Source organism: Mus musculus, chromosome 1 (assembly GCF_000001635.26).
Source record: "Mus musculus strain C57BL/6J chromosome 1, GRCm38.p6 C57BL/6J".
NCBI lineage: Eukaryota > Metazoa > Chordata > Mammalia > Rodentia > Muridae > Mus > Mus musculus.
In genome coordinates, this window is record NC_000067.6 from 65,240,046 (window position 1) to 65,252,698 (window position 12,653).

The window sequence follows — 12,653 nt, forward strand, 5'->3', positions numbered from 1 at the left end:
GTGTATGCCCAAGAATAGTGTAGCTGGGTCTTGAGGTAAATTGATTCCAAGTTTTCTGAGGAACTGCCATATTGATTTCCATAGTGGTTGCACTCCCAGCAGCAGTGGAGAAGTGTTCCTCTTTCTCCACATCCTCACCAACATGTGCTGTCACCTTAGCCATTCTGATTGGTGTAAGGTGGAATCTCAGGGTCATTTTGATTTGTATTTCCCTGATCACTAAGGATGCTGAACATTTCTTTAAGTGCTTCTTGGCCATTAGAGATTCCTCTGCTGTGAAGTCTTTGTTTAGCTCTATACCCCATTTTTGACTGGGCTGTTTGGTTTATTTTGGCAGTTAGGTTCTTGAATTCTTTATATATTTTGTATCTTAGCCCTCTATCAGATGTGGGGTTAGTGAAGATTTTTTTTCCCCAATCTGCAGGTTGCCGATTTGTCCTATTGACTATGACCTTTGCCTTATATAAGCTGGGAGGTGAGAGACTTTCAGGACTCAAAGGGAGGGATCTTAGATGAAATGCCCAACAGTGAGAAGAGGGAACTTGTAGAGTCCATCTCCAGTAGAAAGACAGGGGCATCAAGTGGAGGGATGGGGTTGCCATCCCACAGTCAAAAACTCTGATCCAGAATTCTAAAAGAATTGCAGGGACAAAAATTGCAGGGAGAAGAGACTGAGGGAAAGGAGGTCCAGTGACCAGCCCAACTTGGGATCCATCTCAAGGGAAGGCTCTAAGGCCTGATTAATGATGAAAGGAACTTTGTGGTTGAATTAGGAAAAGGTTGGGAGAAGCTGAGGAGGAGGGTGACCCCATAGGAAGACCAGCAGTCTCAACTAACCCAGACCTCTGAGATCTCTCAGACACTGAGCCACCAACCAGGCAGCATACACTTGCTGGCCCAAGGCTCCCAACACATAGCCTGGTCTAGCCTCAGAGAGAGGAGATGTGCCTAACCCTTTAGACTTGAGGCCCCAGGGAGTGGGGAGGTTTTGTGGGGATCAGGGTAGGGGGAGAACATCCTCTTGGAGATGTGGGGAGGGTGACAAGGAGGAATGAGATGAGGAATTGTGGGAGGGCAGACCGGAATTGGGGCAAAGACTGGACTGTAAAAAAATAAAAGTAATTAAAAAAATTTAAAAGAAATCAGAGAGACAACACTTACAATAGCCACAAATAATATAACATATCACATGGTAACTAAACAAGCAAGTAAGAGGTCTTACTTGAGGAAAACTTCAAGTCTTTGAAGAAAGAAATAAAAGATTATTTCAGAAGATTGAAAGATCTTCCACAATCACTGATGTTGGAATATCTTTTGTACCACCCCTTTACCTGAGGAAATGTCTACTCCTTTTTTTTTTTTTTTTTAAGTTTATTTATTGTTACATGTAGGTACACTGTAACTGTCTTCAGACATCCCAGAAGAGGGCATCAGATCTCATTATGGATGGTTGTGAGCCACCATGTGGTTGCTGGAATTTGAACTCAGGGCCTTCGAAAAAGCAGTCAGTGCTCTTAACCGCTGAGCCATCTCTCCAGTCCCGAAATGTCTACTCTTAATGTTGCAATGTGTTTGTTGGTGTATATATATCTTCTATAATTTTATTTTCACATTCTTCTCTGATCTTGTTGAAAATATTTTCTGGGTCTTTGAACTTTGAACTTCTTTCCGTCCTTTATTCCTATTATTCTTTGGTTTGGTCTTTTCATAGTTTCCCAGATTTTCTGGATAATTTGTATCAGGATTATTTTAGATTTAACATTTTCTTTCTCCAGTGTATCTTTGGTACCTGAGAGAGATTCTCTCTTCCATTTCTTGTATTCTGTTGAGGAAGCTTGCCTCTGTAGTTCATGTTAATATTCCTAAATTTTTAGTTTCCAAAGTTCCCTCAGTTTGTGTTTCCTTTATTGCTTCTATTCAGACCTTCAACTGTTTGCATTTTCTTGGATTTCTTTAAGGAAGTTATTCATTTCCTCTTTAAAGATCTCTTACCATCTTCATGTAGTTGGTTTTGATGGCTTTCTTGTGCTTCTGTTATGTAGGAATATTCAGAGCCTGCTCTGGAAGGTTCTGGAGACATATTGCCCTAGCTGTTACTGTGTTTTTATACTGTCATCTAGGCATCTGGGTTTGGGATGATTATATAGGTCTAGGTTCTGATTTCTGGCTTTGTCTTTGTTGGGTAGATGTTTTGTTCCTTGGTTTCTGTTTCTTTGGAGGATTTTTTGGAGAGTGGTTGATGGCCATGTTTTGCCCGTTTTACTGGTCTGTTCAGTTGGTGTGTTCACAGAGAGTGGTTGCTGGTATTGGAGGCTAGGATACTGGGTTGAGTTGGGGGAAATAAGGTTGAGGGAAAGGGTTTTTGTGATCCTTCGGAGACTGGGTCAAAGAGGAAAGGAAGACCACAGCAGCTTTCCAGCTACAGAGTTGGGGATAAGACTAGGGGGGTAGGGTCTCAGTAGTAGTTGGAGAGGTGTGAGCCTGCCCTCAGCCTACTTGTCGCCGTGGAAGAACGGCCTTAGATCTGAAGTTGCATCAATTTCAGGTGTTAGTGTTTTTTGTTTGTTTTAATTTGCAATGGCTTTTTTTTCTCCTATGAATGGTATTATAGTTTGTGATCATTCAAAATATATGGTATTTAGGAATATAAATAGCATATACATGGAAACACACTACCAGAAATACTTAGGAAAACATACTTTTTATATTCGTAGTCATATTTTTTCTAGCAGGATAGAAGCAATCACTTTGTATTTCATTCCATAGATAGGAGCTAGCAAAACACAGTTGTAGTCTAAGACAAAATGCTTTTTCAAATTTTCTGCATTAGCTAATGAATTTATTTCCTGGAGTTCTTGTTCTCTTATGCTTTCTGCTATTATCATTAAAAATGGAAGATCTTGTTTAGATTTAGGTCAGCATTTCTGGATATGATGGAGTATGGTTTTCAGTGAAGAACCTAAGAGAACAAGGGGAAACACAGTTATGTACGTTATTGCTCCTCAGGCTTACACTGTTCTGTGTATATCATCCCTGATCTTGTGGTTTTATAGATGATATTAGCATACTTTCATAGAATTAGATCATAGCCATATTGAGTATAAGATGTTACTTGGTTGTAGAGTTGTTAAAATGTATAAAATTGTGCCTTGTTGGATTTCATGAACCATGGTATTTGAAATCTATAGATATTTCAATATCACAATTATTCACAATTTTCTGAATCTGGTTATCAAATTATATGTGAGTCATGGCTTGGGCACATTTGTAGTTAACAACATGATTTAATACTGATAATATGAGACATCTTCTTCATCTGTGTTTTCAAACTTCTTTTTAAACCATTAATGCCAGTTCTGTTAAATTTCTTAGCTTGAAAGAAAAATGTCAGCTAATTTGTTATTTCTTTTTCTCTCTCCCCTTTCCCATCTGCTTCTTCTGTCCTCCCTACTATGACCAAGTATAAAATAATCAGGGAAGAAACAAATGTAATCAGAAAAAGGATGAGAAGCAAGGGACAGGATATAATTAGGTTGTGATGCCATTTATACTCCATACTAGCTTTATTGGTCTGTAGTCCTCTAAGCGGAACTTGGTACACACCTGATGGTCTTTCTTGGATGAGCAAGAACCAGACTGGGAGGAAGTTTATTTGTCAACATTGTAGCAGAAGCAGACTCTGTGTGTGTGTGTGTGTGTGTGTGTGTGTGTGTGAGAGAGAGAGAGACAGAGAGAGACAGAGAGAGAGACAGAGAGAGAGAGAGAGAGAGACAGACAGACAGACAGACAGACAGAGAAACAGACAGAGAGACAGAGACAGAGACAGAGACATAGAACCTTATATAGCCTGGGCTGCCCTGGACTTGTAAGTAACTTGGCCTTTCAAATTCTGAAATTATAAGTATGACTTAACCACGTTTGGTTTCAGAATAATTGTGTTTTATTGGAGCTGCACAAAGAAAATAATTTCAGATGTCCTTGAATTAAAATTTAGTAAGCAGATTAGGAAGTTAATGTACTTCGAGAAAAATAAAGGGAGAAATTGAGAATGTATAGTTGCTATTTCTCCCTCACCAAGTGTCTACAGCAGACTGTAGATTGTTAGGGCCTGAAAATCTTTCAAAATAAAATTTATTAGAGGGTGAAACTTTTCCTAAAACTTTTAAGTAAAATGTATACTTGAGAACTATAATTAAAATTTTTTGTTGCATTTGAATTTGTTACAGACTTATTTGTGAATGAAAGACTATAGACTGAATATTGATATTAATAGTCAGGCTGTCATGATACTTTAATATATCAGAATCTTGAATTATACCAGGTTTTGTATTTCTGGTTTATCTTACTTAGGAAAGGGAATTCTTGAAGAATTATGTTCAACGAATAGTTGATGTTCGACCCACATTGGTTCTTGTTGAGAAAACAGTGTCTCGGATTGCTCAGGACATGTTACTGGAACATGGCATTACTCTGGTCATTAATGTAAAGTCAGTGAGTGTTTATTTGTCTTTTTTTACTCATTTATAAAATCATGGCTTTTAAATTAATATGCATGTATGGTAGGTATGCAGCAATATTTTTATTTGATGTAGCACTTATGTGGAAGTGGGACCCAGGTGTAGTAGCTACATTATTACAACTGTGGACTCACACTGGAAGACAGAAGACAGTGTAACTTAACTGCCATAGGCCACCCCAGTCGGGTATGTGGGTCCCTGGAATGAGGGATCCTCGAAGCTAGGTGGGTAAGGATTTGGTGGTGACAAACAGAAACAAACACAGAGGCAGTTTGAATCTCAGTGTATTTTGCAGCTCTCAAGCAGGGGATTTTATACATTAAAAAACCAAACATTACATCTCTTAGAAACTATATCCAGTGAAACAGTCATAAATAACCAACAAAAATCATTTGGCACAGAAAAGCACAAAAATCATCCAAGCATTACAACTCTGAAACTATGTATTCAGTGAATCACAAACAGAACAGGTAACATCATTATAAATCATCAAAGTGTAATAATTCTAAAAGGATGTATTCAGTGGGGGCTGTCATCCAAGGCTAGTGGCATATTTCTAGGAGCAGGTAGCTATTCTTTTGGGTGTTTTTGAGACCAAAGGTGGAATGGACATGACCCATCAGCATTTGTGCTTCATTCTGTAAAACAGAGGTCACTTTTAAGGAAACTGATTTTTATTTGTTTTCCCATCGTAACATCATGTCATAGCTAAGACATGCTATCCAAATGCTCTTTTAACAAAAGACAATAACAAAATAAAGTAAGAGTAAAAATAATGTAGTTTCACATTGTATTTCTGGCAGGTCTGGAACTCAGTTATTAAACCAGGCTGACCTCAAACTTGCACTAATCCTCCTGCCTCTGCTTCCTAAGTGCTGGAGTTATACAAGTGAACCACCATGCCACACCCATGTTTTGATAAGAGTACCATGACCATGGTTTCTTTTTGGGGCTACACATTGATTATTTAGCAAGTAAATTTGGCCAAGTGTAGAATAAACAAGTTGTCAAGCGATTGATTTATTAAAATTAAAGAAGTTGATTGTGAACATTATTTTGTTTAATACTTAATGTACTTTTCCATGTTATTGAGATTTTTATTCATAGCTAATTTAATTTTGTAATACAGTGTTTTTCTGTTTTGTAGCAAGTTTTAGAAAGAATCAGTCGAATGACCCAAGGTGATTTAGTGGTGTCCATGGACCAGCTGCTCACCAAACCCCACTTGGGCACTTGCCACAAATTTTATATGCAGATATTTCAGCTGCCTAATGGTGAGTCATCTTAAGCATATAATCACTCAGTTAGGGACCTCAAGGAGAAGTGAGTCATCTCTGAGTTAACTGTATCATTGTTTATTCAGCAAGTGTTAATATCTGTTAGCACTGGTTAAGTGGGAGATGTTTCAGGTGGCTTTATTCACATATGGTTTTTCTTTTTTGTGGGTAGTAAATTGTTTGGTCATCTAAGTCTCTTCATTTTTATTTATTTATTTGTAGAACAAACCAAAACACTGATGTTTTTTGAAGGCTGTCCACAGCATCTAGGCTGCACAATCAAGCTCAGAGGAGGCTCTGATTATGAGCTGGCTCGAGTTAAGGAGATCCTAATATTTATGATCTGTGTAGCTTATCATTCTCAGCTAGAAATCTCTTTTCTCATGGATGAGTTCGCTATGCCTCCAACATTAATGCAAAGCCCTTCATTCCATCTTCTGACGGAGGGACGAGGTGAAGAGGGAGCCTCTCAGGAGCAGGTCAGTGGCAGCTCCCTTCCTCAGGATCCTGAGTGCCCTCGTGAGGCCCTGTCTTCTGAGGATAGCACTTTGTTGGAATCAAGGACTGTGCTAGAGAAGGGTGAACTAGACAATAAAAGTATTCCACAAGCTGTTGCCTCTTTGAAGCATCAAGATTATACCACCCCCACTTGCCCAGCAGGTATTCCCTGTGCTCTTTTTGCATTGGTACCAGAGTCATTGTTGCCTCTCCATATGGATCAACAGGATGCCGTAGGAAATGAACAGCCAGAGACTTCACAGCAAACGGATGAGCAACAGGATCCCAAAAGCCAGATGAAAGCTTTTAGAGACCCTTTACAGGATGACACTGGAATGTACGTTACTGAGGAAGTCACCTCCTCTGAAGATCAACGAAAGACTTATGCCTTGACATTTAAACAGGAGTTAAAAGATGTAATCCTCTGTATCTCTCCAGTTATTACATTCCGTGAACCTTTCCTTTTAACTGAAAAGGGGATGAGATGCTCAACTCGAGATTATTTTCCAGAGCAGATTTACTGGTCTCCTCTTCTCAACAAAGAGGTGAAGGAAATGGAGAGCAGGAGGAAGAAACAGCTGCTCAGGGATCTCTCTGGACTTCAGGGCATGAATGGCAGTGTTCAGGCCAAGTCTATTCAAGTCTTACCCTCACATGAGCTAGTGAGCACCAGGATTGCTGAACATCTGGGTGACAGCCAGACCTTGGGTAGAATGCTAGCTGATTATCGAGCTAGAGGAGGAAGAATTCAGTCAAAACATTTGGACCCCTTTGTCCATTCAAAAGATGCATCATGTACTTCAGGTGGCAAATCAGGAAACAAAACTGAGAGTGATGAAGAGAGGGGATTGATTCCAAGTGATGTAATATGGCCAACAAAGGTAGGACGTCTGGGTAAGATTAGAATGTTTTGTCTGTTGAAAAATTACTGAGGCAAGATTTTTAAAAAAAACAATATGACAAATTGCATGCAGACTTTTAAAATATTTATTCTTTTGTTTATTTCCTTTCTTCTTCTTGAGTCTGGTGGCTTATATATGAAGTAGAAAAGTAGAGTCATAAGGCAACAAAACTGGGATTTTGGATTTTAATATGCACTTGTAGTAAAGTAGGAAGGGCTTGAACTAAGGGAAAGTGTGTAGTTGTTTTAAGTTTCTGTCTGTATTGCTTAAGTGTGATGATGTAGCTCTTGACTTTTTCATTGCTTTAAGATAGGTCATGTTTTTGTTTTAGTTTCTTTTCCTCTCTCCCTCTTCTTCCTCTCCCTCTTCTTCTTCCTCTCCCTCTCCTTCCTTCCTTCCTTCCTTCCTTCCTTCCTTCCTTCCTTCCTTCCTTCCTCCCTCCCTCCCTCCCTCCCTCCCTCCCTCCCTCCTCTTCTTCTTCCTCCTCCTCCTCCTCCTCCTCCTCCTCCTCCTCCTCCTCCTTCTTCTTCTTCTTTCTTTCTCTTTCTCTCCTCTCTCTCTCCTCTCTCCTCTCTCTCTCTCTCTCTCTCTCTCTCTCTCTCTCTCTCTCTCTTTCTTTCTTTCTTTCTTTCTTTCTTTCTTTCTTTCCGTGGTGACACACTCCGACAAAAAGACAGCTTATGGAAGAGTTTATTTAGCTTATAATTCTGGGTTTACAGCCCATCAATAAGGGCAAATAAAGGTTACTTTAAGGAACTTGAAGTAACTTAAGATACCACCACAGTTAGGAACAAAGCAGAAGAAATATGTATATGCTCTCCACTTGCTTGTGCTCAGTTCTATTTCTCAGTACTTAAACAGTTCAGGACCTTTTGCTAGGGAATGGTGCCACCTATAGTGGGTCTTCTTCTCACATTTTAACTTAAGACAATCACTCAGTAAGCCCATCTTCCAAACCAGTGTAGAGAATCCTTTATTGAGACTCTCTTCCTAGTTGATTCTAAGTTATGTTAAGGTGACAAAGCTAATCTTCATAGGTCTTATTATGTGATCCTGGCTGATCTTGAGTTTATAATCTTGTCTGTACCTCCTTAATGCTAGGAGTATACACACACACATACACACACACACACATACATCTAAGAGTAAAAATTATATATTGTTATTTAACTACATCTGTTTAGATATAGAAATTAAAGATGTTTAAGGAAGATCTACTTGTGGATGTGTACATGATTTAAATTGAAACTTATGAAGAAATCTTTCATTAGATTAAATGCAGTTCGTTAAAACAAAAAAAATCTAGCTTCACTGTTACTCAAGGAAGTATTAAATGGTGGTGCTAAGCAATTGTGAGACTCACACAGAACTATAGTGAGAGTCAAGAAATTTTGAATGCTTTTGTATAAATTTATAGAAAGTGCTGAGGATATTTACATGTACTATCTTATTTTACATGTAGTTTTATACACCTTTGACTCAGGATTCCAACTTCTCTATTCTTGAATGATTTAAATATATGTGAGGATCCTTGCTTGTAAGAATATATGTACAAGAATGTTTGTTGAAGCACTTTATTATATCCATTTTTTTTGTAGTTAAAAGGATTACATTATGTTTTGCAGATGTAACAAATACGTGACATTAAACAATTTAAGGGAGTTTATTTTAGCTGGTGAGTCCTAGGCTTCAGTCCATACTCCTTGACTCCATTATTCACAGTAGTTGGAGTCTGGCAGAGGTTATTCACTTCACAGCAGATAAGTAGAGAGAAGTCGAAGGGCCTGGGATAAGATACAGGCTTCAGGGAGACTCCCTCAGTGACCTACTTCCATGTAGGCCCCACATTATAGTTTCTAGTATGTCTAACATAGCATCCCAGTTGAGGAAAACTTTAAATACAGGATTCTTGGGCATGGGCATCATTCATATTCAACCCATATCAAACAAAGGATAGGTTGGTCCCTATATGATCTGTATAAAACCCATGATAACTTCTGAACTACTAAAAAGCTTGTCATGGAATTAATTCCATGTATGATTTTTTTAAAAATACGACTTTAAAGTTATGCTATATTGGAATAAAACATTATGGGTGGATGTATTTTAGCATGTCCTCAAAACAAGTTATATTAATTCATTTTTGTAGCATATCTCATTTCAGTGAAAACAAAGTCACCTTTGTATATGTATATGTGTATGAACATGTGTGATTGTGCATGTATGTTTATTTGAATAGTATGAATAAACAAAAAAGAATAGTTTTTCTTTTGGTGCTTGTTGGTTTGTTTCTTGTAGGCTGGCATCAAAATCTAGTTGAGGAAGACATTAAACTCCTGATCCTCTAGACTCTACCTCCCAAGTGCTGGTATTTTATGCATGTGCCACCATGTTGGTCTGAGTTGCTATTTAGTTGTGCAGACTACATAGTGTGATAGGTGGAATGATATCTAAGGAGGAGGGACTTTACTATTGAATTTTAACAGGGAACAGGAAAAGCACAGGTGACAAAATATCTCAGAATTTAGATCTCTAGGCACCATGGATTGATAACATATCTTATCTGTCAGGTCATATTGTTTCATAGGAATATATTTTAACTAATTAGTTCTTCCAGAATATAATGCAATTTTGAAAAAATGGAATGTTTATGTTAAGAATCAAACTTGTTAGTTCTCTTATCCTTTCAGGCTAGCTTTGGGTATAACGAGGACCTCATTTATGTTACACTCCAACCCCAGTTACTTTACACTTAAGTTTACCTTAGAGTTCTGAAATAGTCTGTGTTCAAAACCTGGCTGCTCTTATAGTTAGCCTTTTGTAAGTCTTTACAAGCATCCAACAGTGATAACAGAAGACTATTAACTGAGTGCAGCATGTTCTGCGTCAGTGACTTGGTTAGGAGCTGTGTTCTGACTTAGGTGTCATCTGTTCCTTGTTCTGCAGGTGGACTGTCTGAACCCTGCTAACCACCAGAGGCTCTGTGTGCTCTTCAGCAGCTCTTCTGCCCAGTCCAGCAATGCTCCCAGTGCTTGTGTCAGTCCTTGGTAGGATGCTTGTGTGCACTAGTGCACCTAGTAGTGGAATTCCAATAACATAAATAATGCCTGCTTTTAGTTATGATACATTGATGGTCACATGTGAATTGATAGAATATTTAAACTTATAAAGTAACCGTGAAGGGTTTTTGTTCATGAATAAATAATTGTACCTTAAGTAAGAATGAAAAAAATTCAGAGAGAGGAAAGAGAAATGTTTGTATTATAGAACTTACAAAGTTGATCCACAAAAGCTGGTTTTTGAAACCAAAAGTCTACATTTTGATTATAAGCATGTACAATTTAGGTAGGTTTCCCTTTGCATAGTGTTATAAAAGAGTCAGCCGTTTATCTTACTGTTTGTAGTTCTACCACTGAGTTATACTACCAGACCAACCTTTTGTCTCATTAGTGTGTTCTTCTTGTAAATGTCTTAAATAAATTTATAGAGACAAACACATTTTATAATGTTGTAATATTTCTAGTGATAGCCATAAAGACCTTACATGCCTGTTAGGTTTTTGTTGTTATGTTAAAAAATTATCTGTCAAAAGCAGCCTAAAGGAGAAAGGGTTATTTGGTTCATAGTTGAAGGATACAGTCCTTCATGGCAGGGAAAGTCACAGAAGCTAGAGCTTGAAGTAACTGATGATAGGAAGCCAGCATTCAGGGGAAAGCATTGAATGCATGCACGGATGCTGTGCTCAGCCTCACTCCCTTTCTCATTGTTGTTTGTTTTTGGTAATGCTGCTTCCATAATAAAATATTTATCTCCAACAAAAATTTTTTTCTTGAAGCTTGTGTAGTTCCAGGACAACTTTAAGCATGATTTTCTGAAAGTGTGTAGGGTTTTTTTCCCTTAGAAATTAATGGACTCCTTAGGTAATACTAAGGATACAGATTTTAACAAGCGTACATGCAAAGTCTCTAATTTTGGTTAGTTGTGTTACGTACAGTTAGGAGCTGTTTTCCATACTCAGTGACTAGAGGGCAGAAGAGCACTGTCTTTTTTTTTTCTCCCCAATGTTGATTGGGATTGAAACTGAAAGACAGTTTTACCTCTTCCTAATGCAAATCAGTTTTATTCCACTTATTTTACAGTTTGTGCATTCTCATTAAATAATTTTTTAAAGATACTAACGAAATAGGAGTGGAAACGATGCTATAGTGTGGCTAGTCTACACTTGTTTGACAGAATGAGGTAAAACCTGTTCCACAGCATCATTAGATATGTTTTTCTTTAGTACTTCATCATAAGCATATTTAATAATTAGAATATAGTCTTTGTGGTAATGTTGCCATATTTCTAAGAAGTCATCTCTTTTAGGATTGTAACAATGGAGTTTTATGGAAAGAATGACCTTACACTGGGGATATTTTTAGAAAGATACTGTTTCAGGTAAAAGTCGATATCTTCCTTATGATTTATTATGCTTTGCTATTTATTTATTTATTTATTTATTTATTTATTTATTTATTTATTTATTTGAGAAAAATGTCTCACTCTATAGCCTTGACTGGCCTGGAACTGACTCTGTAGACTAGGCTGGTCTGGAACTCACATAGATCTGCCTCTCAAGTGCTGGATTAATTATTATGCAGTTTTGAAGTCCAGAATTTCAAGCTAAACATTTTGAGTTGAATATCAAGTATTGTTGATGGTTCTTATTTTTGCATCACATGTCAGAGTATATCTTTACGATATACTTTCCAGTCTTTCTGCCATTCCAAGACTTTTTTAGTATGTCTATGTTTATAGTGATTGAAGTGAGAAGCAGGCTTGGGGCACCTCGACATCAGTTTACGTTTCATTGGTGTTTCCAGTTAAGCTTCACAGCAAGGCATGAGCGAGTTAATGTTAACAGCTTCTTTTACAGGGAAAAGTCCTTAGAAATATCTGGGTTTTACTGTTGTTTGAAATTGGACATTAGAAGGTGTTATGGCAAATGAGAACTTCTACCATGCTTCAGTTTAAGACAGCTCAGAGCAGTGTGCATCCTGTTTAGATTGTGCACTGTCTGTCATTATTCTAGAGCTGCTGCCGTACTTTCTTGGTTGTGGCTGTGATCACTCGTTACTTGCTGTGTGGACTGTTTCAAATTTAATGTGAGAAAGATTCTCTTGTTTATCCCAGGTCTTCTTACCAGTGTCCGAGCATGTTCTGTGACACCCCCATGGTTCATCACATTCGACGCTTTGTTCATGGCCAAGGCTGTGTACAGATAATTCTGAAGGAGTTGGATTCTCCAGTGCCTGGATATCAACATACAATTCTCACATATTCCTGGTGCAGAATCTGCAAACAAGTATGTGCTGCTACTGACATATTTCCTGTAACATTTCCTTCTCTTTGTATAGTTTTTGGGGGATGTAGATTTTGAACTTTGTTATTTGTTGTTGTGATCTTCGTATAACCTTGTG

The 12,653-nt window shown here is 37.9% G+C and overlaps 1 protein-coding gene across 10 annotated transcripts in view; it reads left to right on the forward strand.

Moving 5' to 3' along the window:
• Window positions 1-12,653, forward strand: part of Pikfyve (phosphoinositide kinase, FYVE type zinc finger containing) — a 92,057-nt gene that overhangs the window by 53,406 nt on the left and 25,998 nt on the right. For all 10 annotated transcript variants that reach the window (XM_006495776.3, XM_006495782.4, XM_006495779.4 and 7 more), the window contains 6 exons: window positions 4,351-4,491; window positions 5,665-5,791; window positions 6,017-7,173; window positions 10,141-10,241; window positions 11,560-11,631; window positions 12,367-12,538. In XM_006495776.3, coding sequence (XP_006495839.1) covers window positions 4,351-4,491; window positions 5,665-5,791; window positions 6,017-7,173; window positions 10,141-10,241; window positions 11,560-11,631; window positions 12,367-12,538 — 1,770 coding nt within the window. The remainder of the gene's footprint in view (window positions 1-4,350; window positions 4,492-5,664; window positions 5,792-6,016; window positions 7,174-10,140; window positions 10,242-11,559; window positions 11,632-12,366; window positions 12,539-12,653) is intronic.